At 45.7% G+C, this 24,885-nt stretch overlaps 1 protein-coding gene across 7 annotated transcripts in view; it reads left to right on the top strand.

Moving 5' to 3' along the window:
- ARNT2 (aryl hydrocarbon receptor nuclear translocator 2) overlaps positions 1-24,885 on the top strand; it is a 195,797-nt gene that overhangs the window by 33,807 nt on the left and 137,105 nt on the right. For 5 of the 7 annotated variants that reach the window (XM_032176094.2, XM_032176093.2, XM_058427831.1 and 2 more), the window contains exons 2-3: positions 12,920-13,034; positions 19,938-19,985. In XM_032176094.2, coding sequence (XP_032031985.1) covers positions 12,920-13,034; positions 19,938-19,985 — 163 coding nt within the window. Of the gene's footprint in view, positions 1-4,213; positions 4,392-5,847; positions 6,038-12,919; positions 13,035-19,937; positions 19,986-24,885 lie in introns of those variants that run through there. The other 2 variants (XM_032176095.2, XM_032176096.2) reach the window with 2 other exon arrangements.

Below are 24,885 nucleotides of genomic sequence, written 5' to 3'. Positions count from 1 at the left end.
TTTACCTGCTGTGTCACTTTTCACACAGCTCATCCCTGGCTGTTTGCTGGTGCTTCTTCTCCCTTCTTGATGGGCTCCATCTTTCCTTTCTGTATATTCAGGGCCTTGTACTGTCCCGTGGAGTAACCTCAGTCCACCCTTTGTGGAGAGAAGTGGGCCTTCACTCCTCATTGCTTCCAGCATCAAGAAGTCACAAGGTTGCAAAGGGAGTCACAGGAGGAACTGCACACTCGTCAGGCCACTGTTACCTCTTGCCCCGACTTCAGAGCTGGTGGCAGTGTCTGCCCCACCTTGAATAACTCATCTTTTAATATTTTCTTTGCCAGAGTCTCACCCTCTCCCTCTCTCTTAGCCCATTTTTGTCTCCTGTCCTCTTTTGTGGCCTCATCTCCCCAGTGTTTACTCTTTCCTGAGTATTTCAGATTGTTTACTGTGCACATTTACTGCTAAACTAATCAGAAAACCCTGAATATGATCACACCCAGGACACGGTGATAATGATGCTTCTTTCACAGTGTTGCCGTGCGGATTTACGAGCCTGCTCAGGAACTGCCACCTCTTTGAAACTCAGTAGCTATTTCAGTCTAGAATTCTGCCTTTTCCCCCTTTCATCACCTCGTCCCATCCCTGTAGGGAAGTTTGCTCAGCTGGAGGTGGCTACACCATTTCACAACTGCCGGCTTCTGTTCCCCTCCCTCGGCTCTGTGTTCCCAGTTCCCATGCAGCCTGCCCACAGAGCCGAGCATTTCACTTACCTTCGATTACTTCACTTGCATTGCTTCCTGATCATAAGAGTATTATATTCTAAGTTTTTTAAACACAGAGATAATAGAAAATAAGTGGGCAGTAAAAATCCTATGTAGTCTTACCATTCAATTATTAGCTTTGTTCCTTTTTTTAATGTATTTACCTACACACACACACACACACACACACACACACACACACACACACACAGAGTCTCTTTCTCTGTCTGGATGTAGACATATTAGAGGTGCGTTGAGTTAATTCAGTTTTCCTTAATGCTGAATGGCCGAGCATCTATGTTTGGCTGTGATTGAGGCTGACGCTGAATCACTGAATGAAAATATGACATTCTAACAAAAATAGGTATTGTTCTTATGTTATTTTTATTTTTTATGTATTAGGATTCCTCACATTGTAAAGTTAAACTCTAAGTCAGAAACAGTTGTATCTGGACCTTGCCCGCTGCTAGATACTCCTGTGCTTACCATGCTGCAATTTGTGATACTAAATATAGACATTTGTTTGCAACTGAGTTTGTTGGAGGAATGAAGTACATTGATTTTGTTAATTATGTCTGCATTGGTGATGATTAGTACAGATGTTATGGTGTGATATGGGAGGTATTTTCCCTTGTGAATTTTTGACGTGGCACGGTTGATAAAGTTGGCAATTAATTTGTCCTTATAAGGATATGAAGGATTCCAAATAAGACTTTTTCTTGAAAGATGCATGGTCTAAACAGAAACAGGTAGAAAAATTTAAAATCCTAAAGATGGTTTATTGTTGTGAAGGCCAGCATACCAAACAATTGCACAAAGACATAATTTATAATATACACTAATCATCTCTTTTATTCTGTTTTATAGTAGTATTTATGGTTCTGTACATATCTTGGCTCAGAAAGAGTATGACAGTCTTTGTAAAAGTAGCAAGCGTGTTGCTTCTTTTTTTTGAGACAGAGTCTCACACTGTCACCTGGGCTGCAGTGCATTGGTGCAATCTCAGCCCACTACAACCTCCGCCTCCTGGGTTCATGCGATTCTCCTGCCTCAGCCTCCCGAGTAGCTGGGATTATAGGCATGCGCCACCACGCCTGGCTAATTTGTTGTATTTTTAGTAGAGACAGGGTTTCACTGTGTTGGCCAGACTGGTCTTGAACTCCTGACCTCGTGATCCACCCACCTCGGCCTCCCAAAGTGTTGTCTCTTAATATTTGTATTATTTCCTCACTTCCTATTAAATGTAACTATTTGTTAAGGTTCTTGGTAATTGATTTGCACATAAATTTTGCATATAAAATTAATAACTTTTACCATATGGTCAAAGATTATTGCACATTTCATTCTTGCAATAATATTTATATTTATACACCATCTGACTGGGAGAGTTCAAAATACATCATATATACAAGGAGCTTTTTAATCTGAGTACATCTAGAATGCAGATTTACATTTGAAAGTGAATATGCAGACTTGAACAATAAGTTCATGTGGCATGCCTTATTTGTAGTATTGATGTAGTTATGCTGTAGATGTAGAGATGGTGGTGACCTGAGTATCGTAAGCTCATTGATCATGCACAAGTTCAGGGATGCCAGAAATGATCTTGCAATAGGTATTCGACTGTTTGTCGTTTCAAAGGCCAAGGCGTTCATTTAGAAGACATGGCCAAATAATAGGCTTTGGGCAAATAGTGTAGCTGAAGCTGAACTTTGATGGATCCCTGATAAATATGTTTGCATATGTGATTTTGTATCCTGCTCCATTAACTTACTCTTAGCATTTTCCTATAACATTATCTTTGAAATCATGATATTTAAAGGCTGAGTAATTTTTATCTTGGGGTATTCCATAATTTATGAGCTTTTCTCTTTATGTCAGACTTGTTAGTTCATTTGGTTTCTGTTCAACTTCTAACTGCCTTTGGACAGTCAACATGTATCTTGGTCATTCATTTTTTTCCCCTACCTTTCATATCCTCAGCCACTGTGAAGAGGCCTCTGCAGTCATTGAGAACTGGCCTCTTCCCTTTTATACAGGAAGGTCCCTCAGGTATCTGAAGACAGTTTTATCCCTCCTTCTGCCTCAAGGACTCTCCAGGCTGACAAGTTGTGTCTCACCAGCAGATCCTCCTCAGTGAACCCTTCATCATCCCATGGTTCTTTCTGGTGTTTTTGAATGTGGAGAATTAGAGCATTGCACCCTCCTGCACACTCTCCCACCAGCAACCCATGCCTTGCACTTTCTCCTGCAGGGTCTGTCTTACTGCACGGGGCTCCTGATTCCCTAGACTCAGGCCCTGGCAGGCCAGAGTCTAGGTTTTGGCTGAGACTCCTTCTAAGACCTCATTAGGGACATTCAGTCCACTGGCGGACACCAAGCCTTCCAACCCAGATGTTCTGGGCTGGCTTCTGTGTGATTGATGACACACACTTTCTTCTGATGGTCTGCAGCTTCTAGGTTTGACTCAAGCATGAGACAAGTCATGGGTGGATGTCTCATTGCAATTAGACCTGTGGGCTCATCTCACACAGAGTGGAGGCAGGTTGAATGGGTCACTCATCCTTGTTATCTTGCTCCAGAATCATAACCTTGACAGCAGCCTCTCCACTTTTCTTCCACTGGAATTACTGGTTACCCATCTTCTTGCTGGGTCTGCTTTATTTTTACTCATTTTACAAATTTCAGCACAGAGATTATAGGACTTTAGCCCACAGGGTGGAGAAGGAAGCTGGAGTTAATGGGTTCGGACACTAGTGGGAACATGGGGAGTGACACCATAGTGTGCTGTAGTGCAGTGCCCCTGTTCCAGAGGAGAGCCAGAGCTCTACCTGAGCCAGCACTGTTAGCTGAGGTGGGAGGGCATCTCCCCGGGCTGCCTTGGGACTGGTTTCAATTCCCTAATGCCAAAACCTGCCTGCCTGCTAGACGGGGCTCAGGCAGGCATCTGGGGCTCAGGCAGGCTTCCAGGGCTCAGCATCCAGGCTGGAAGTACCAGTCAGAGGAGACAGGACTTGGCTTCTTCTTGCTTTCCCGGGTCCAGTGGCCATTCTCTTGTCTATTGCAGAGACCCTGGCCCAGCCTGCCGATCAGAAAAGAATGTCTTACAGAGGATCTTACAGCTGGTTAAAGCCAAGCATGGATCTGCAGTCAGAGTCCTCTGATTCTCATTCTAATGATTTTTCTGTACATTGTGCTATTAAAGTGCTACCTCATGGAGGTCCTTTGGGAATCATGTGCCCTGTCTTCATTCCAGAAGTAAGAGGGACCCTCCCTTGCTTGCACTTCAAGAAAAATCCTTTATTATCTCTCACTAAAATGTTTGGATAAGAATCTAGATTTTTCAAATGTGCATTTATTATGGTTGCACAGGAAATCCAAGTAACCGATTTTTCAGAATCTAAGCAGTTAATGCTAGAAATTTTGCTGCAAATAAATTGATCAGTATGCAAGACAGTTGTCACGGCTGAATCATGGTCCACAGTTAAGGTAAACAGATCTGTGATGACATTTTCTGAGCAGAATACAAATGCAGCTACATTTCCTCCCAGAGGTTTCTGACATTTCTTCTACACGGATAACAGATTCTCCTAAGAAGGTGTTGGTCACAAGGAAGAAAGATCTTTGTTTAATCCCTCTGAAAAGGTAGGGCTGTGATATTTGATGTGGTTTCTGTGAAGAGAATTGTTCTAAGAGAGATGAATATTGAGAAGAGCGTTTTTCTTTGGTTAGTTGCCTGCCGTCATCCCCCTCCCACCCATGGAAAGAGCCTTTTGGTTTTTCATTTATTTGAACGGCCATTAAAATATTGTATGTTGTCATGTTGTGAAAGTTTGCATGTAATTAATTTTTTCCCAATGTAAAAGATCGGTGGTATTTTTCCTACTTGGATTCACATGAAATGTGGGGAGAACAAGATGTCTTTTTTTCCATTTCCTCCTGTTCCTTTCATCTGTAATGCTCTCAAGTTCCACATTTTTCCCAGGTTTTCGCTGCCTACACTGTATTATAGGAATTCTACACAGTATGTCTGCATCTGAAATGTGAATAGTCTGTAGCTAGATGCTGCATTATAAGCCAGATATGTTTTCTGTGTTATGGTGAACCTTACAAAATCTTTAGCTTGTACTGATTTTTAAATGAGCTCCAAACCTCATTCCAACTTTGTCTAAGAGCAGACAGTCATTTCCCCTCTGTGTGTAATGGGAAACAATTTCCTGAGGGGATATTTGCATTTGGAGTCAGACTGCTGCGAATACAGATATTTCTGTCTATTTGTGCATTTGCCATCGGTTATGAGCAGGGATCCTGAGCAGAGATCTAGACAAGAGCGTTGCATTTGAGTTGGGGAATAACTCTCGATCTGTAGGGAGTTGCAGTTGGGATAAAAGACCAGAAATCTCCAGGGACTGGAAATGAACAAGAAAGCATACCCCTCAGAGGGGGCTAAATGAATCTGCTCAGAAATTCTGGAGCACTCAAAGGAACGCTTTTAGGAAAAGGCATCTTTCCTATCGTACTTCGTTCCTCCCAGAGCATTTTTTGCAGTCCATTGCCAGGTTAGCATAGGGGTGGTGTCCTCCAGGAAGCCTTCTCAGATCTTCCCAGCCTTCCCCACCACATGGTATCCAGCATCCCTCACAGCATGCGTTTCTCAGTGTGAAATTACTGGGCTCTGTGCCTCCATCACACTCAAGACTGAACTTGTCAGAGGCAGGATTGGGTCCTTTAATCTCTGACCATCGTTCAGCTTCTAGCACAGCCCCTGGCTCAAAAGAAGCGCTTTGCAAATGCTGCTTATAATTGAAACAGAGACCACTTCGTCACAGCAACCTCTGCAAAGGGAAATAATGTCCTGATGAACTCCACGTCTTAGTTGAGGAGAAACTGAGGCAAATAGTGATGAAGCCAGAGCTAGAAGTAGGCTGCTACTGAATGTGTGGCCCCCTGAATCAATGAACCGAGGAATGCATGAGCACTTGTACCTCTACTTTGCTGTGAAAGTCCTCCTGTATTGAGCATGTGTGGCATGGTAGTTGTAAATATGCAACCGGCCCAATCATATTTTTCTTCTGTCTCTAGAATTTTTTTGCCCCATACAGTGTAGGAGGATCAGGTGACCAAGGCTTTTTAGAATTTTCCCTTTTTGGGATCTGACGCCGACACACTATTTTGAGGCAGTGACATCATTTCTTTCCTCTGGCGTGCCCTCCTTGCGGCTCCATCATTCAGGCCTTGCCATCTCTCACCTGGACTGCTGTGACCTTCATTCATTCCCAGGAGAAGTCCAGGTACAGTAAGAATGAATCACCAGGGACCAGGTAGGGGAGGGGTTGTTCAGAGACAGGCCTCCTTGAGGAGTGATATTTGAGCAAAATCTAAATGACTGTAAGGAATTAATGAGGTGAAGAGAGGGAGGAGAGCTTTTTTGCCAGAGGACATAGCATATGCAAAGGTCCTGGGGTCAGAACAGAACATAGTGTGTTCAAGAAACTGATAAGGCAGCGTGGCTGGAGCCAGAGAGGTAGGCTGGAGAGGTGGGCAGTGGCCTGACCACGCAGGAACAAGCTGATCATGGCAGGGAACTCCAGGTTTGGGCTAAGAGGAAAGAAAATGTGTTAGAGGACAGAGGCAAGGGCTGGCCTTGTCTGATGTGGCTTCCGAGTGCGGAATGAGTGGGAAGGGCAAGAGTGGATGCAGGAAGGTCAGGGGCATCCTGAGGCAGGCCAGCAGCAGAGCCCAGAAGATGGAGAGACCTCTCGGAGGTAGCAGCAGGGCTTGCTATTGGATTGGAGAAGCAGCAGTGGAGGCAGCGCTGCTGCCAGGCACCTGGATGAGATCACCTAGGAGGACACATAGGATAGGAGTCTGCACAAGATGCCCTGAGGTCTGGAAGAGGAGGAAGAACAGGCAGAGGAGGCCTAGGAAGAGGGGCCTGAGGCAGGAGGTGAAGGATGTGGGCCTGGAAAACCAGGCGAAAATGCTTGAGACAGAGCAGGGAGCCACATCCCCATAGAAGGTCAGGGGCAGAAGAGCCACTGTTTGCCTTCACAAGAGTGGCCTTGTGATGATGGCAGCTCTCTAGTGGGGTGACAGATGACTCTGACTAAAGAAGGTTGAAGGAAGCATGGGAGGCGAGGAACTGGCAAGGGGAAGCAGCTCTTTGGTGGTTTTGCTTCATGAAGGGGAGCGGATTACTTTGCGGCAATTCCAAACTTTTCCTTGTGTAATGGAAAATTCGGCCTTGGCTTTTGAGATTGATTTGAATTTTGATGTGTGTTATAGAATGCGTTCATGTTTCTATGCTGCACCAGACGCCTTTTCTAAATGTGGCAAACCCTCAGCTGCATGGGGAAATTGAGGTGAGGGTCCCGTTCTTCACGCCCGTTTCAGATGAGCTCCTTGCCAGGCACTGCGTGGGCTACCTGTGGCGAACTGGAAGCAAGAGGGATGGATGACTTGTCCAGGATCCCTGGGTTTCCTTCCTAAGGGTGTGTAGGGCTGTGGGGTCCCAGGGCTGTGACAAATGCAGGGGCACACTTCCCCACTCAGGCGAAGCTCCTACCATCAGCGAGGAGGAGGCTGTTCCTTGTCAGGTCCGGGGTGGGCAGTGTGTGTGCTTTGTGTGTATGTGGGGGGTGTGTGTGTGTGTGTGTGGTGTGAGAGAGGTGTCTGTGGTATGTGTATGAGTAGTGCGAAGTGTGTTTGTGGTGTGTGTGTGGTGTGTATGTTGGTTTGGGTGGTTTGTGTGGTGAGATTTATGTGAGTGGTGCATGTGTGTGGTGTATGCATGGTGTGTTTATTGATGTGAATGGTGTGTGCATGTGTGGTTTGTGTTGTGTGTGGTGTGTGGGGGTGTGTGTATATGAGTGGTGTGTGAGCAATGTGTGTTGTGTTTGCAAATGATGTGTGTGAGTAGTGTGTGTGTAGGTGCGTCGATGTGAGTGGTGTGAGTGGTGTGTGTGTGTGCAGGTGTCATGTATGTGTGTTGATGAGAGTGGTGGGAGTGTGTGTGTTGTGTGTGTGTTGTGTATATGTGTTGATGTGGGTGATGTGTGTGGGGGTGTGTGGTGTGTGTGAGTGGTATGCATGTGTGTTGATGTGATGATGTGTGTGGGGGTGTGTGGTGTGTGTGAGTGGTATGTATGTGTGTTAATGTGATGATGTGTGTGTGAGTGTGTGTGATGTGTGTGTTGGTGTTTGAAGCCCTGAGAGGAGGTGGGTGGGAGACAGGATGGAGGAGGCGGATGCAGCATGGACTGGGTGCAGGCTCCCAGCTCAGGACTCAGCTCCGCATAGGGAGACCCGAGCGGAGTCTGCACTCCCTCCTGAGATCTGGGTGGGCCTGCCAGCTGGTGTAGAGACAGGACCCTGGGTAGAGGCACCACTGGAGGTCGGAACAGGTGGAGCACCTCATCTCAGGCTCCCGAGGTTTGCAGCTCCTCTTTCTGTCTCTGGCCACAGCCTCACGTGGGGGAACCTATTACGAGTGGGGTGCTGAGAAGTCCAGAGGGCCTTCTGCCCCCCGCCCCGCCCCTCTGACCTCTCTTGTACTCCTGTGAGTTAGAACCAGAAAAGCAACATTATCGAAGTGACTCAAGTCCTTACCATAGCAAAATGACTCTAAGTGGTGTTAGCATCTGTGTGTGTGTATTTTTATTGAACATGTACATGTGCTTATGGTGTGCCAGGCATCATTCTAAGTGCTTTACAATGATTTTCTTCTTTAATCCTCGTAACTCCAGGAGGTGTGTTGCTATCCCCATTTTGCAGATAGAAAACCAAGACACAGAGAGGCTAAGTAATTTGCTCAAGGGTTGTATAAAGATCACACGTACATACATGTATAATGTCTGCTTGGAAAGACATTCTGTTCTAGGGGAAAGTAACAGAGGAGAAGGAACATTTCTTCTGCTAGACGTGATAGATAATTGGCTTTCCTTAATACTCACAATAACCGTGTGATGTAAGTATTTTCCTGATCTTATAGAGGAGGAGACTGAAGCTTAATGAGGTTCAATAGCTTGCTCACAGACCCCATGGCTAGATGGAGTGACCCCAAAGCATGAACATGTCCTACGTGCCATACAACTTTCATCTGGGCCTGTGATTGAGAATCGTGGCCTTAGCATGTCTCTTGCCACCCTGGGGAAGGATCTGCCCAGCCACCTGGCCTCTGCCTGGGCACCACAAGGGACAGGGACCCCACAGTGCGTGGCCAAACACGTAAGAGCCTGCTCTGCCCTTCACTAGCCATGTTACAGGGTACAGGGCTGACCGGTCCCTGCCGAGTTTCCTAATCTGTAAAATGGGATGAATTTCCATTTACCTTATAGGGTGGATGTAAAGCTTGTGCAAAGAAGATGGGAGTGCCGGGAACACAGTCAGTACCCAACATAAATCTTAGTTTAGGTAAAATTTTATCATTGTTCTTAGGCCAATCCGTCCCATTATTGAACACTTACTATTTAAAAAGGGCTTCCCCTTCCTCTGTCTCTGTCTCATTCATTCATTGCTTCTAGTTCTCACCAGTTATATATACTTTCTCCTGTGTCTTCCACATGAAACCCTTTAAAAAGCATTATTCTATTTGTGATCACTCAATTGACATATCATTAAATTAACACATGCATTGGGAAAAAACTAGAATATTCAAAAAAACAAGAATGGCTTTTAGGATAAAATAAAACCCACCTATAATTCTCACAACAGAAATAGCCAAGTTTAACATATTAATGTATTTCTATCTGCTTTCTAGTCTTTTTTCTGTGCATAACACACACACACACACACACACACACACCCTCCCTCCCTCTCATCTCCCATCAGAGCGAGGGAGAAGCTATGTCTGTGTTAGGTCCAGGACAGCGGGGAGTGTGTTTGCTGTGTGTCAGGGGTGTACATGTGCATGGATATTCTAATGTCTGTTGACACAGACTGCTGAGCTCTCCTCTGGAAAGGCTCTACTCATGAATACCCACAGCTGCAGGGTATGGTGGTGGCTGCACAGCCACCCTGGAGGTATCCGAAGTGTGATTTCCTCCCTATACAGTGCAGTGTTCAGTTCTCTTTGTGAGTGAAATTCAGAAACCCTGGAGCAAATCATCAACTGGCTTGCAGGGCTGCTCTTCATCTGAAGGTTTAGCCGGCTTTGCTCTGTTGATACCAGGCCTTGTCTTTGGGACTCTCACCTCCAACCTGAACAGGGACCTTCCTAAGCCACGTTCTTTGGATGGACATCCCAAGAGCTTTGCTTGCTTGGACTTGAGTCACAGAGAAAAGATGCCAGATTTGGGAAGCGGGTGCCAGACTTTTCCAGGGAAGGCTGACAGCTGATCACATTATAGATACGGACATAGATTGCAGAGGAGAGAAACTTGTTTTTTCACTTTTGTTTGAATTTATTAAGGGTGGCTCCTAAAAATCAATATTAGAGAAAATATTTTATCTTTAAAGTCAATGTTAGTCTCATCGATTGCATTTTCTATTTGGCTTATTTAGTATCCAGAACATTTAATTACCAAACATAGCATTTGATAAAATGAGGCATCCATTCCTTAAATAAACTTTTTAAAGTAGGCATAGGAGCAGATTCCTTGACAACAGAAAGGGTGTCTGTCTTAAACCAGCAGCTCATTCCAGTTAAATGCAAGGCTCAAGCAAGATTGCTTACCGTCAGCATAATCATGATCATTTTAATTATTGTTGCTTGAGTGTGTTTTTTTTTCCAAAGCACTATGTTAGGCTCATCACAAACCTTGTCCTTAATTTTTAAAATGCCCCTTCAAGGTACATATTATGAACATTTCACAGCTGACACTTTGACCTAGAGTAGCCCTGTCACTCATAGCTGGGAAGTGTTGGAGTTGTGATTTGAAACCAGATATATTTGACTGCAGAGTAGTGACTTTCTTTCACCTCATGGTAGGTCATTTTTACTCAATATTGCTCTGAAAGTTCTGGCCAATGAAATAGGACATGAAAAAAAGAAACTAGACATGAAATAAGACAAGAAAAATAAAGGTCACTTGTGGGCACCCACGCAGGTCATCTAATCTCTCTTTGCCTTGCTCCCTTTGTCTGTTGGAGGAGAGAAAGGACTTGGTTTTCAGTATTCCTCATCTTTTGCCCCACCAGCCAAGGTTTTGGGGAGCTTTACTTTTTTCAACTTATATTGCCAAAACTATCAGCATTTTTGTTTTACCCAAATTAAATTCAGGTGATTGGAACAGGGAAGGGATGACAACATTTCTAGAATTACCAACAATGGCTAAGATCTCTTCCAGCCTGAAATTTCCTCAACTTGAAGGCAGGAACGAGGTAATGGCTTTAAAATACCAAAACTTGTGCTGCTTAGAACATTAGCTGAGCAGGTGATACATTTTTAAAGTTTCCACAATTAGAGATATTTATGATATACTGGGATAACCAAAGTTAAGCAAACCTCTTTATATAGGTAGGACTTCTCAATATGTTTTTAGTGGATGTTGAAATCCCCAAGAAAGGGGGTAAGTGCACAGCTTTTTTCTTAACTTATTTAACCACAGAACTCTGTTTCTTGGAGAATCTTAAGGGGCTGCTGTTCTGTGGAACTTATTTTAGAAAGTAGTGACTTTCATTGTCGTCTGTCTTTGCTCTAACAGTGATTCTGCCCTTCAGTTTGGGGACATAATGGACTCAATGTGTTTTAGCCTCCATTTCAGAAAAATATAAATATTTTATGAAAGCAGGCAGATGATAAAGTTGTTGGGTTATTGCTTTTAATACTGTCTAGCTGTCACAAACTCAGTTGTCTAAAGGGGAGAGAATTACTTTAAGAGGAGGATTTTTTTTTCCTTGAGGACTTTTTGATGTGTACCTTGGTTTAAAAAACAAAACAGAAGTGTAATCATTCCCAAAGTTTTGTGGACATAGCCGAGTGATTAAATTAAGATTTTGTTTATTGTGAAATTGTATTGTGTGTTGTAAAATTCTTCAAGAGTTTTGAGTGGGATAGTTCAAGTTGAGCTTCAAATGTGTTTATTAAACATACAGTGTTTTGGGGCGTAACTGTGGGTCAACTGTCACAGGACTCCCTGAGTTCTGCTGAAAGGAAACAGAGCACTAACCTACACCAACCGTGCACTGTCGACATCACCAGGCATCTCTCTCCACTAAGAAGGGCCCAGATTCCTTATGTATCCTGACCCATCTTATATATATATTTTTGTAGATTGCTGCTTCCCTTCTTCCCCTGGGTAAAAGTTGAGCTAAGAAAAGCTAACACTGTGGAAGTCCTTCCCAACCACAGTAAACAGAATCACAGAGGCCACTTGAAACATTTGTCGAGCCATGGAATGGTCTGAGAAAGGGTGCCTGAGCTTAGGAGCTCTCCGTTAAGTAGGAAAGAGAGACTTCTTAGTGTGGTTTCTTTGAAATCAGGGATGCTTAACATGACCTTAACGAGCTTCCAAAAGTATCTGGCTTATAAGAAATAATGTCTTGGCCATGATGTGCAGGAAAGGTACTCTTATTTAGTGCCAGACCTTCTTATTCTTTAAATTAATATTTATTCCGGAAAGGTCCAGCTCTGGAGATCCAGGAAGCCTCAGCCTGGCCTGCTGTAGCCTGAAATGATGCTTTTAACACCCTAGAGCTCACTGTCCTCATCAAGAACAGAGGGGCCAAGCAGGGCTCAGATATTCAGAGCTTCTGAGTCCAGAGTAGGCGTGGCAACCAGGCTTTCTGCTTGAACACGAACCCAGGGCAACGGAGGGGCAGCGGCGGGCACTGCAGCAGGGCATTGCATCTCAGGGCGTGTGCCCCATCTGGGTTACCGGGAGTTGGTTCTTTCCTTCAGGCTTTGGCTATGCTGCCCGGATTCCTCTGCATCTTACCTGCCTCCAGGTGGTCAGGAGGCAGGAGTCTCTTATGAAATCTGCTAAGCTGTTTTAATTCTGTTTAACCACAGTTCCAATCAGTAAATATGAGAGTACTGCCAGAGATACCCTTTTCCAGAGAAAGAGGAAAGACTTGTCTCAGGCGCATAGCTGATGATGGCAGAGCGGCCCGCAGGATGCAGGTCCCTGGGCTCTCCGCACAGGTGGTGCTTCTGGTACCGCATGACAACTTTTCCTGCCTGTTACTGGGCTTTTCTGGCATTGACAAAACCTCTTGTCTTTGCTGAATTCCAGAAATGGCTTCAGACATACCTGGATCTGTGACGTTGCCCGTTGCCCCCATGGCGGCCACCGGACAGGTGAGGATGGCGGGGGCCATGCCTGCCCGTGGAGGAAAGCGGCGTTCCGGGTAAGCGACCTCAGCGTTTCCAGGAATTGGCTTAATAAATGTTGAGCAACGCTCTTGACCTGTTAGGAAAATATTGTTTCTCCCCCTCCTGTAGAATAAAAGCTCAGCAGTTTGCATCCTGTTTAACTTTTACAAGATTCCTAAATATGCACATGATTTGCTTCTAAGTGTTTTGGGCCTCGGCACCCAGCTGGGGACTTCTGTTTGCTTGTCCTTGTGGTGAGAATGTGCTTTGTGATCCTGCTGGGCCTGGCTCAGGCCATCTGAAGGGAGAGGGCTCACCCGTTATCCTGCCTGAGCCTCCAAGCCAGATTTGGCAGTACTGCTGTGCTGAGCCCCAGCCCGTGGGCTGCAAAGGTTGCACCCTGGTGCTGTCCATTCTTTCCTCCTTCAGAGATGGTGTGCAGGAATTCCTTTCAAAAGAATTGGCTAAATCTCAGTGCTTGAAGACCAGACAGTTGGCATTGGCTGCTGCTGTGCTGGTGAAGTTGGTAATAATACTAAGTACTATTGTTCCAAGTGTACTTGTTCTGATAGGGCCAGAAATGTCATCACTCTTGAGCAGATGGAACCAAAACTGTACCTATTCATGATCCATAATGTTTATGGCTGTACATAGACCTAAAAAACCAACCAACCAACCAAGCAACCAACCAACTAACTACCCATCAACCATCCAACCAACCAACCAACTAACCAACCAATCAACCAACCAACCAATCAACCAACCAACCAACTACCCACCAACCATCCAACCAACCAAAATCCTGCAGGAAAAACATGATGGACATTTTCAGACTCAGTATACCACCTAGCCCCTTTCTCCTGTTGAATCCATTTTATTTTCGTTGCACTATTTGATAAACAAGGTTTCTCATGAAGTTGAATCAATTTGTACTTTTAAAGCAATTTCTGATAACACACGGCTCCTTGGGAATGCAACTGGCTGGTTACAGCAGAACCCACTTCTCACAGCCCAAGGCCTGCAGGGTGGGCCCGTTTTTAGGTGGTCCAATATGATTCTTAAAGGGAGCATAGGTGAAGGCAATGGGAAGTATCAGGATCTGGGATGGAGTGTGGCTAGAATGCAAAAGCATATTCAGCCTTGTAATTTTAGGTTGGAAAAAAGACTGTTATGTGTGTTGTATAGTCTCTAAAGGAGGGCCTGAGATTTTTATGATGAGGGAGAGGGTTAAAAAGCCCAGCAACAGAGCTCAGTGGTTATGCCAGCTTTCCCTGTATTCAGCACGCTCACTTGCACTCGCTGGGTGCTGATGCAGCCAGTTCTCTATCTGCAGCTGCCACCATCTTTACAGGGGAACCAGCAGAGCTATAATGAGCAGTGTTGGTGCCCGGGGCAAAGCTCTGCAGATCAACTCTGTAATAAATGATGTGGCTCACCTCTGGGGCTTCCTGCAAACCCAGCCATCCGATTTCAACCAGCCATTCTTGCTAACTAGGTGCTAAACTCAGCAGTTGCTAAAAGAAAACAAGCGGTGTCAACTTAATTGATTTTTTTACAATTCCAGGCATTTTAAAATTATTTTACGTGTGTGTGCACTCTAACTCACATTCCCTGAGGACAGAGCCCCATTGCTTGCCCAAGTCCTTTTCCAGAAGAGGCCAGCACAGGGCTCTGAGGAGGGAGGTGGGCTGAGTCAGGACCAAGTCCAGGCAGAGATGCTCAGGCCCAGCCTAGTACTTACAGGACCAGAAACCGTCTCCGTGCTGGGAAGTCACCTCTGAGCCTCTGCCAGGAGTTTCCTCTTCCCCTCCCGCAGGGCCTGGGCTGCCGTGAGCTGAGGCTACTTCCGTCCTTGGCCTCCATGTTTCTGACCCCAGCCTGGTGTCCACACCCTGATTTGTGGTTGCTCCCTGAGCTGATGATTTGACTGGGGACCCAGTCCCATTTCTTTTTATTTTATTTTTAGAGACAAGGTCGCTCTGTGGCCCAGGGTGGTCTTGAATTCCTGGCCTCAAGCAATCCTCACACCTTGGCCTCCCAAAGTGTTGGGATGACAGGCATGAGCCACTGCATCTAGCTTCAGTCCCATTTCTGAAGAAGTCCTGCACCACTGTGCTTTCCTTCCCGGGTCACACACACAACATGGCACTGGAGGCAGATGTGGATCCTGAGCAGGGGGAGACAGAGCCTAGCATTGAGTTCCACTTAAAGCCAAGGGAATGAAACATCAAGAAAAGCAATGAGAGAGGAAGGAGGATGAGCAGCAATTGCTGACAAATCACCCAGGGGCAAGGGCAGGACCTGTGGAAGGCAAATCAATGAGCTTGACCTCTCTAGGGTGCTTGTCCTCCACCATCCTCACTCCTACTTCCTTTTCCCTGCCGGAGGGAGGGGGCAAACAAACTATGATTCCAGTTGCCAAGCCTCAGTGGCTTAGGGATGTATCCTGTGTCTAAGCAAAGAAACCTCCGTTTTTACAGGGCCATTTCCATAGTAATTCTTGCATCTGACATTTTTACATGTTTTGCTGAAATTCTATGACTGAGGCCACCGCTGTTCTAGAAGCTCATGATAATAGCTCCTTCGACCATAGCCCAAACACTTAACTAAGTACAAAGGAGACCCTGATGGAAGTCACTCACTCTCATCGAAATGCAGGTAACCCCATGGCAGGCCCCTGCTCCTGTGCCATGGCACGCATTTCCCACTGCCCTCCCTACTGACGGCATGGTGTTCTTCCACCTCCCTCTTCCCTCCGAGAATGTGGGACATGGTGGAGAGACTCAGAGAGAGAGGGGAAAGAAGAGAGAAGAGGAATGGGGGTGGTGGAAGGGGGCAGTGGCATTGGCAAGGACCTTCCCACACCCCCATTCCTTGCCTAGGTCTTCCCACTCTGACCTGATTGCTCTGATTGAGGGAAGTATCCCAAATTTCCAAGATAACCCGCTTCCCACCCTAGTGTTCCAAAGCCAAGTAGAACCAACGTCTCGCAGTTGGGATCCTCCAGGCCTCCTGCCGGGCCTAGCACTGTGGATCTTCACGGTTTAACTTTCTTGCCATTTCCCCGACAGCCTTCATCAGTAAGCGTCTTAGCAAACTGCCTGCCCTCCCAGCATTTGAAACTCAAGGTGAAGGTTCCGAAGTCCCAGATTCTTTCAAAAGTGATTCCACATGCATGGGAGAAATGAGCTGAAGCAAGTCACCTGGAATGCATGTTTGTAGTAACCTCCCTGATCTCAGTGACAGGGTGGTGAGGGGTAGGGGGCTTCACTGGGGCAAATTCAGTTAGGGGGAGCAGCGGTGGCTAGTTAGGGTTTGTGCCCATCTCAAAGCTAGCTTTTGATGGGGATGGAGGGTGGAGGCTGAGGGCAGGGATGTATCAGTCCCTTTCCACTTGGAGTCTGATGCTGGGCTTCTAAAATAGCATCACTGAGGAAAAACTATTTTCAAGTTACTTATAGCCAATAGACTATTTTCAAGTTACTTATAGCCATCTCCCTCTAAGGTAACCCTGGGAGCTGCTGGAATGTGGTCAAATTGCAGGTATATTTATGTCAGCAGCTGTTTATCTTGGTGAACTTTTATGTGCTGGCATTGCTGCAGTCTGGGCTGGCCAGTCCGGGCCCCGAAGAAAGAGCACTTTCCAGCAGCCCTTGACACTTCACTTGTTGCAGAAGCTTTGGGTTGGCCCAGGATCACTCCTTTACTGTCACTGTGGGACCAGCCCTTTTATCTCACTAGAGCATAAGTGACTTCTGTTTAGTGGCTCGTATTTGATGAAGCATTATTATGATTACAGTCACCATCAGGGAGCTTCACTTCACTCACTCCTAACTAATTGCAAATTCAGAAATGCTTATCATGGCTTTCTATCGAGGCAGGTGTTCAGGGTCATCGACAGACAAGTACAGTAAAATGAACTTTCAACCCCTTTTTGAAGACTCTTCTATCATCCATTCACTGTGCTGAATTAAAGTGAGTACAATAGGATGTAGAAGTCATATTTTGATTTCTCTCCTTTATTATCCAGATGCTGCTGTATAATAGAGACACATACAAGATATAAAACAAAGGATGATTTACTTAGACTTATAGAAAAGAAATAGGCATAGCTTATGGTAGTCCTATGTGAAGTAGAGAATCCGAGATGGTGATAGCGGTCCAAAGCAACAGCATCTTGGCAGATGTGGCTCTAAAAGATCCTTTGTGTCCTCCAGGGTTGCATTGTTTTCCATGTTGCTGATGAGCCAGTGAGACTGTTTTCGGGTGGATTGAGTCATCCTGAGTATTTAAACATGTGTGTCCTGAATTATCCCCTGGTTTGCCTCCGAATTCCTAGCGCTGATGGCTGTACACATGCACAGGTGTGAGGCACAGGATCTGGGTCCCTAATTTTCCCAGACAAATGCTGGTTCCCAAGTTCCCAGCGGACTTCAGAAGACTCTGGGTCTGGAGCAAGGCCGTCTCTTTCTCATACCCTCTGCTTGATTGAGCCACAGCTGACCTGGCCAACGTGGGGTTGTTTACCATGGGGCTCACTTCCTTATCTATCTGATCCCACAAAGGGCTGGGTAAAGAACAGAACTCTTTGCAAAAACAAAGGTGACCAATCATCCCGGTGTGTCCAGGACTTTCCCAGTTTTAGCACTGAAGTCCTAGATCCCAGGTATCTCCACTCCTATATGGAGAAAATCAGAATGGTTGGTCGCCCTAAACACCCCAAAGATCATGAAGGCTGAGGACAGAGGGCTGGCTTATAAATTGCATTTTGCAGGAGTACTGACAATCACACTCATACCAACTTGAGCTAAAAGGAATTTTAAAGATAACTGTATGTCTCACACCCACTTGTGGTTTTGTTAAATGCTTGCATGAGTTCTTTGGAATGTTGAAACTGCTATTTCTTTTTCTTAACGCTGAAATGTTTTTGACAGCACGCACGGGGTGTTAAATAACCTTCATGTGGATGGCAAAATCGCTCTTCCCCATAGTGAACACTAGGTGGCAGCGTGGTTCTGCGGTTCGGCAGAACACCGGGTGAATTTGGTTACAGCATTTTTGGTGGTTATCTTCCCGATGTAATTTTCTGGGAAAGGTGGGGTGATGGCTTAGTAATTATGCAGAATATTGACAGCTTTGATTCATTTAGAAAGTCTTGCATTCAGCTCCCACTTGTCCACAGCATCGGCAATTCTAAAGCTGCTGCCTGGTGCCTGGTTTCCCAAACTACCTTGCAGAGGTGTGTGTCTGTCTTTCTTAGTGGTGTCTGCAAGGCCCTTTAACTGTACTTTCTTTTTTCTTATCAGTGTTCTACCCCATCTCCTCTTCTTTTTGTGCGTAGGTATTTCTGTTATCATTACTGTCATCTTTTCCAATTATGTAACTCCTTTTGTTCTTGTACTGTTAGTATAACCCTTGTGTCCGAGAATCAGAGATTCCAAGTTAGCAGGGGATCTTGTCAGGTCATTCCAAACAAAATAAGGCCAAGATTAGGACTCTGGCTACGCTGTACATAAAACAAAACAAAAACAAAAGATACTAATTTTAAGAAGAAAATACTTCTTTGCCTTACCTATTTCCAGTCCCTGGGTCCCTCAGGTTGCCCCAAACCCGTAGAGATAGGATTTGTCTTGTTGGGAGCTTCTTGGGTGTGCCCGTGCAAGGATGGCTCGCCCTGTGTAATCTGCCATTTCCTGGTAACCTGGGTGTCCTTCGCCTTCTCCAAGTCACTCATTAGCCACTGAAGCCCTGCCCTTAGCGCCTGAGGGTATGGGTCACCCTTACTGGGAGGCTAGCACCTCTAGAATCTGTAGCAGTGGTCATTTAATATACACTCCATTCTGATACTGAGCTGTTCAGGCAAGGAATTTCTCAGTCCAGGCTGCCAGGCAGGCTGGCCTTCCTTCTGCTTGAATTCCATGGGAACTGTGCCTCATCCAGTCTACCAGGACTACAAAGAACAAGATGGGGAATGCAGGGGCTCTGAGACATTCTCTCCAAGGAGCTCCACTCACCCTGGGTGTCCAGGAGAGCTCAGACATCTGTATCATTTTTCATTTTGTTTCCCCAAGGACTCTGGGTACACTTGACACCAATTAAGTACCCCCTCTGCCCTAACATGTTCAGGAATCATGTGAATTACCATTACAGAGGCATGATTTTTTGAGAAGAGTTTGAGATATTAGTTCAACAAATATCTATCAAGTCTTTTTGTCTTATGTTTACACTGAGAGGCCCAGTAAAGGGTGAATCTGAATAATTACGTGGGGAGTTTCCACAAGCACAGCCGACTTGAGTAGCTTGGGTCCCAAAAAGCCATTTTCCCCTCAGCAGCCATGTTTTTTGGTCCTGGATTTAATAGGGCAAGGCCTTGAATGTCCTTTTCACTTTGACTCATCAAGACCAGCCACATTTTTAAGCAGTACAACCAGTAGTATGTTCTCTTTCCCTTGTGATCCCTTCACCCTGAAAACTTCTGTTTTCAAAATCCTGTGAGCCTTTTTAGGCTCTTAATATACCATGAGATAAAGTAAGAAAAAAGTCTTAATGTGGAATAGATGATGCAGAGGGGTGCAGGTATTCCCAAAGATGGTGAGAGACAAGGAAGAGATACCTCTCCATCATAGCCAGAGCAATCCATTGGCTGCTAAGAGTTCTAAGAAGGGAATGGCATATAGAGTTCTGGAGGGGACAAGTTGATACTTAAATATTCCCAGCCATAGAATTAGTGGTGCTTAGACTGAAGACCTTTCATTTTGCCTCTTCTTGTCTTGAACCCGTTTGATGACTGTGTAGAGATATTGCTTGTAGCACTGCCAAAGGTTGGGATCAATGGATAGCAGTCCTAGTGAATAAAGCTCCTTTTGTTCCAGAAGCTCCTGTTACCAGTTAAAATGTTCTCCTAATAATCAGTGCTCACTTGTATCTTGACTTTTCAGAATGGACTTCGATGATGAAGATGGTGAAGGCCCCAGTAAATTTTCTAGGTAAGTTTATTTTATTTTCCTTAGACTTAAAGAAGCCAATAGCCAGCATTCACCTTAGAAAGATACAAGAATGTAACGTCTTTTGTCATTGAAAAAGCCATTGCTTGCAGTTTGACCATTTTCCTGGTCCCTCACTCTGTGGCAGTATTTGGCCCAGTGGCAGCTAGCTGTTAGCAACCCTGCCACACACATCCCAGCAGAGATGATCAAAAGGTAAATAACAAGTTATTAACTCTGTTTGCTTTATAAGCAATGAATGTCAATTTTAAGGATTCCTTTTAAAAAGACAATAGGGCTTTTTAAAAAGTATTTTTAAAAGTATTTTTAAAAATTCCTATGTCTTTTAAAAAGGAATCTATTAAAATTAATATTCAGTGCTTATAAAGCAAACAGAGGAATTCATTCTTGCTGAAAAGCCCTAGAGTTCAAGTTTAGAAAAAAAATGTCAAGATAAGTCTTTTATTGCTACCATGGAAAATAAGAAGAGATATGAGAAACCAGGGCAGCTGTATTCTGGATACAGGATAGAAAACTGGGTTTTCAGTTCCTAAGAACTGTATTGCCCACTGGCCACGTGACAGCATCTTTATCTGGGCTCTGTGGGGCCATCCTGAGTGAAGACCACCTCATGGAAGGTTTGCTGGATCATGAATGTCCATGGGTTATATACATTACATACATGAAGGATAAGGCAGGCCCAACCCCATGACTCTTTTTTTTTTTTTTTTCCATTTTGTTTAAGATATGGTAGGAAGCTTGTGTTGACAGGAAGGCACAAATCATTCCATCATTCTTAGCAAAATTCACATCTGTACCCACTTACCTAAGGAAGGGCCTGCCTTGACGTTCCTCTCCACTAGCCAAGCCTCCAAGCCTTCCTAATTCTTGGTCACTGATGGACTTGAAAACTTGCCACGGGTGACGGTTGCTTTTCTTCTGTATCCATGATCCATAGTTTGGGCTGATGGCCTCAGTTGTTTTTGGAGGAACCACGTGCATATTGAGTCCTGGGCCCTCTGAAGTTACCCTAGTTTTCTCCCCTCATGGTGGCTATTTTTGGTGATGATTCCTTTTACAAACTGCATTGCGATTGTGAGTTCCACACACTTTTCCACCAGTCCAACAGGGACATGCATCTCGTTACTTCCCAGGGATTCCCAGAGTCTCCAAGTCCATAGTAAACTCTCATCACGCCATACACTTTCGTCCCCAAAATCTTTTCCTTCCATCTTTCAGCTTCTGCTTTGGTTGAAACAGTAGAGAGGAGGTGGAGAACATTTTGGTCACTAACGACCTTGGAGTTTCTAATCAAAACAGGACATGAGTTTCAATAACAAAAGCATGTATTGTTTTCCCTCGGTGCAGACAGAATGGCAGCTTGGACATCCACCCATTTCTTGGGATACATTTTAATAGCAGGGTGTGCTTTCTTGCTGAAATGGAAACAAGGGCACATATCTCCCTGCCCCAGTTTGCTCTCACTGTACACAGCCTCCCTCTATGAAGGAACAATGACTTTGATTACTCCGTGTCAAAATTCCCCTTGAGATAACATTCCATAGCATGCTAACCTGAGGAAATGATGATTTCTGGGGCCTCAAAACATAAAGAGGAAGAGAGATGAGGAGTGACGTTTGTTTGACATTGGAAAGATCAGTGTCAGTGATGAAATAATAGTGCAGGGGTACAAACAGCTCATTGTATTCGGCCCCGTCATTAAGAAACAGAAACTCTACACTCTGGGTAACTATCTTATGACCCTGTCTGTGAGTCCGTTTTTATACAGTCAAGATTCAAACCCAGGTGTCTATGAACCATATCGTTTCCCCTGTGAAAAGTAAGGAAGATAGGATGTGTTTCCAGCATACGCTGTTACTAATAGGAATGAGTTTGTAGGACCGCAGAGGCCTAGAGGTCACCTAGGCTTAGCTGCTGGGCCCTCAGTGAATGGGCCCATGGATGCATCTGAGCTGCTCAGCACTGGGAGAGACGACTGAGTCCGCCCTCATCCCTCTACTTTGCAGTGACTGTGGCTGCTGTCCAGGGGAGGAGTGGAGAATCTGCTTCCAATTGGCATGGAACACCCCAGTGCCTCTCCTGCTGGCTTTTTCTCTTCTTACAATCAGGCAACAGAAGCCCCTTCATGTGAGGCCCTGGAAGAGATAGAGGCTGCCTTGTGAACCAGCACCCACTGTAGTTTGCTGACTCAGAATCTAGGCAGGGTGCTGTGCCATGGTTTCTGTCTCTTGATGTGTGTGTGCCATCAGTTTTTCCAGCTTTTCGCAAGGGGGCTTCCCAGTTTAAATGTCCTGCCTATCATGAGACCTCATGTCTCAATTTTTGATTTGGGAAGTAAGGTCATGGTCACAAAGCAGCTCAATTATAGGAATTTGGTGTGGTTCCTACTTTAGCACAGCCAGGCCCATCACAGCAGGCCTTAGATGCAACAAAGTAGTAGATGTGAAGCTGCCACTGCTGTGTGACCTCAGGTGCACACACACAAGCACACACATGCGCACGCCCGTATGTGCATAGGCATTCCAGGATCCCGCCTGCCAGTGCCAGAAATGTGCTCAGGCCTGCTTCACCACATCCCAAGGCCTCAGCTCTTTCTCACACATGGGATTCATGCCGTTCTGGGCGCTGTGATATGCAGAACATGGCTCTGCCTACATTCAAAGTTTCCTTCCCCTCACACAAAGTCACGGGGACCTGGGGGACAGAAGCCAGACTGCAGTGGGCTGAGGACCGATTGGGAGATGAAGACATGAAGAGGCGTGAGAACAACTCTTTGAGCAGTTTGGTTGTAGATCAAAAAGGAAGGGGCTCCAGGAGGGGTACTTTTTAAGGATGGGAAGACTGTGAGTACATCCATGTGAGGAGGAGAAATAATGGGGATAGCCAGAGATTTGGAAGACTCAGGAGTGAGGCTGGGGAGAGATGGGTCCAGAGGATGAGGAGAGAGCCCTACCCCACAGAAGGGAGTACTCATGCTCCAAGGCAGAAGGAAGGAGCTGCAGGTGAGGCCAAGTGCGAGGCTGTGGGTGCATCAGAAGTGGAGGGGTTAATTCTCGTGGCTTCCATTGTCTTGATTAGGTAGGAAATGGGGCTGTGTGCCGCAGGTGGGAAGAGGTTTGCTATTGTGCCTGAGAGCGAAGTTTAGGGTGGCCCTGGGTTGAATTCACTGGAAGGAGGCTAACCGAAGACAGAGATATAAAAACTTTAGACCCCATTTGAGATTGTAGACCACCAATGTGAGGTGGCATCAATGTGTATAAATGCAGTTTACCTCGAGCAATACCCAGCGGGGTGGATATAGGGAATGGAGGCTTTTCTCAGACTCAGGGTTGAGGATTAGGGCAGGTGCCATGGAAGGACAGGAGTCGAGGTGGTTAAGGTCTCAATGAGAGGGTGGTTGAAGAGGCCAAGCTGTGGGTCCAACGGCAGAGGGAGTGAAGGGAGGCCGGGAGTCCGGAGGAGTGAGAAGAGAATGGAGGAGGCCGGCGACGGGAAGTAGCAATGCGGTCAAAGAATAGTTCTAATTTTGTGGGAGTTTGAGAGGGCTAGAAAAGTAGGAAGTTGTGGTCAAATAGTGAGAAGCCACCACCATGGGAGAGGCTGGCCGAGGTCTGGTAGAGGAGGCGGAGGTCAGTCCTGGGAGCAGAGGTGTGGGGAGACAGATGGGTGGGTGTGCATCACCCCCTGCAGATGCTGTCTTGAGGGTGGTCTGGGGGCGGGGGCTGGCCGTCTGTGTGGGTGGGCAGTGGTGATGATGATGAAGAGCCTAGAAGGTGGCAGAGATGGATGGCACCAGTTTCACAGGAGGAGGCCTTTCTGCCAAGGAGGCAAAAAGGAGTGAAGTCACAGAGCCAGCCTTTCTTCCTGGGCTCAGCCAAGAAAGCAGCCTCCACTGGGAATGCTTGGCTTGACCTCACTGTTGGAATTCCAGTTATCAAGTCACTGCTCCTAACAGCAGGTGGTGATAAACCCTGTGTCTTTGGAAAAATGCTGATTACACTCCAGAAAGTGTTTCTCCAAAGATGATCCTCCCAGGCAGCTGGTAGTGGTGCCGCACCCTCCTGTAGTGAGGTCGGCACCAGTCTCTCCCTGGTTCCTGTGCCTGCATGGATGGCCCTGGTGTGCCTAGTGTGGCAGACGCCAGTCCTGCCCAGCACGTCCTGCAACCTTACACTTAAGCAGAGGCCAAAAGCCTTTTCATCACTCTGAGTGGTTCAGGGGCATCTTCCTACTTCAACGGCCCCTTAGATTGATACATTTTCTAGGGAGTCCCAGGATACCTTCTCATACCTGCAGCTGGGGTCAGCTGCCACCAGTACATGGAGGCATCTTAAATATTATTTCATAAGGGGCATTACTAACATCCCAGAGCTGTCATCAACAGAGTCAAAATTATACACCGTGCTCATCATGTGCCTTACGTGTGTGAATGTATGCGTAATGTTTCATTAAAACAAAACAGAGGAAACATGCCTAATGTAACTGTCTTTTTGTTACATTTGCAACTTGGGGACAAACAAGTATGCACTCTTCAAACTTTAATTCTTGTCACCGTGTATTATCTGTGTATTTTTGCTCCCTTCAGACTCATTCCACACCCTTTCTCAAAAGACCCTAAAGACCTTCCAAGGAGTTCTCATATCTGTTGCTGTGGATTCAGCTCCAGTGCTTGGAGCCTCCTAAGAGCTTGGACTCAAAATCCCTTATCAAGGGGCTTCCTGGACTCTCTTTAACCTTTTTAGAAATGGCTGTAAGTGACCCCATTGGCTGCTCTTTGGTGAGATTGTAGCACCCAATTGCACCAGTCCACAATTATGCCTTATATTTTGTAGAGTTAGCCAGTGAACCTCTAAAGTTATCTAAAAGTAAAGATATTCGTGTA

This window comes from Hylobates moloch, unplaced genomic scaffold (genome assembly GCF_009828535.3).
Source record: "Hylobates moloch isolate HMO894 unplaced genomic scaffold, HMol_V3 SCAFFOLD_14, whole genome shotgun sequence".
Taxonomy (NCBI): domain Eukaryota; kingdom Metazoa; phylum Chordata; class Mammalia; order Primates; family Hylobatidae; genus Hylobates; species Hylobates moloch.
The sequence above is the reverse complement of the archived record's forward strand: the minus strand, read 5'-3'. Positions and strand labels throughout refer to the sequence as shown.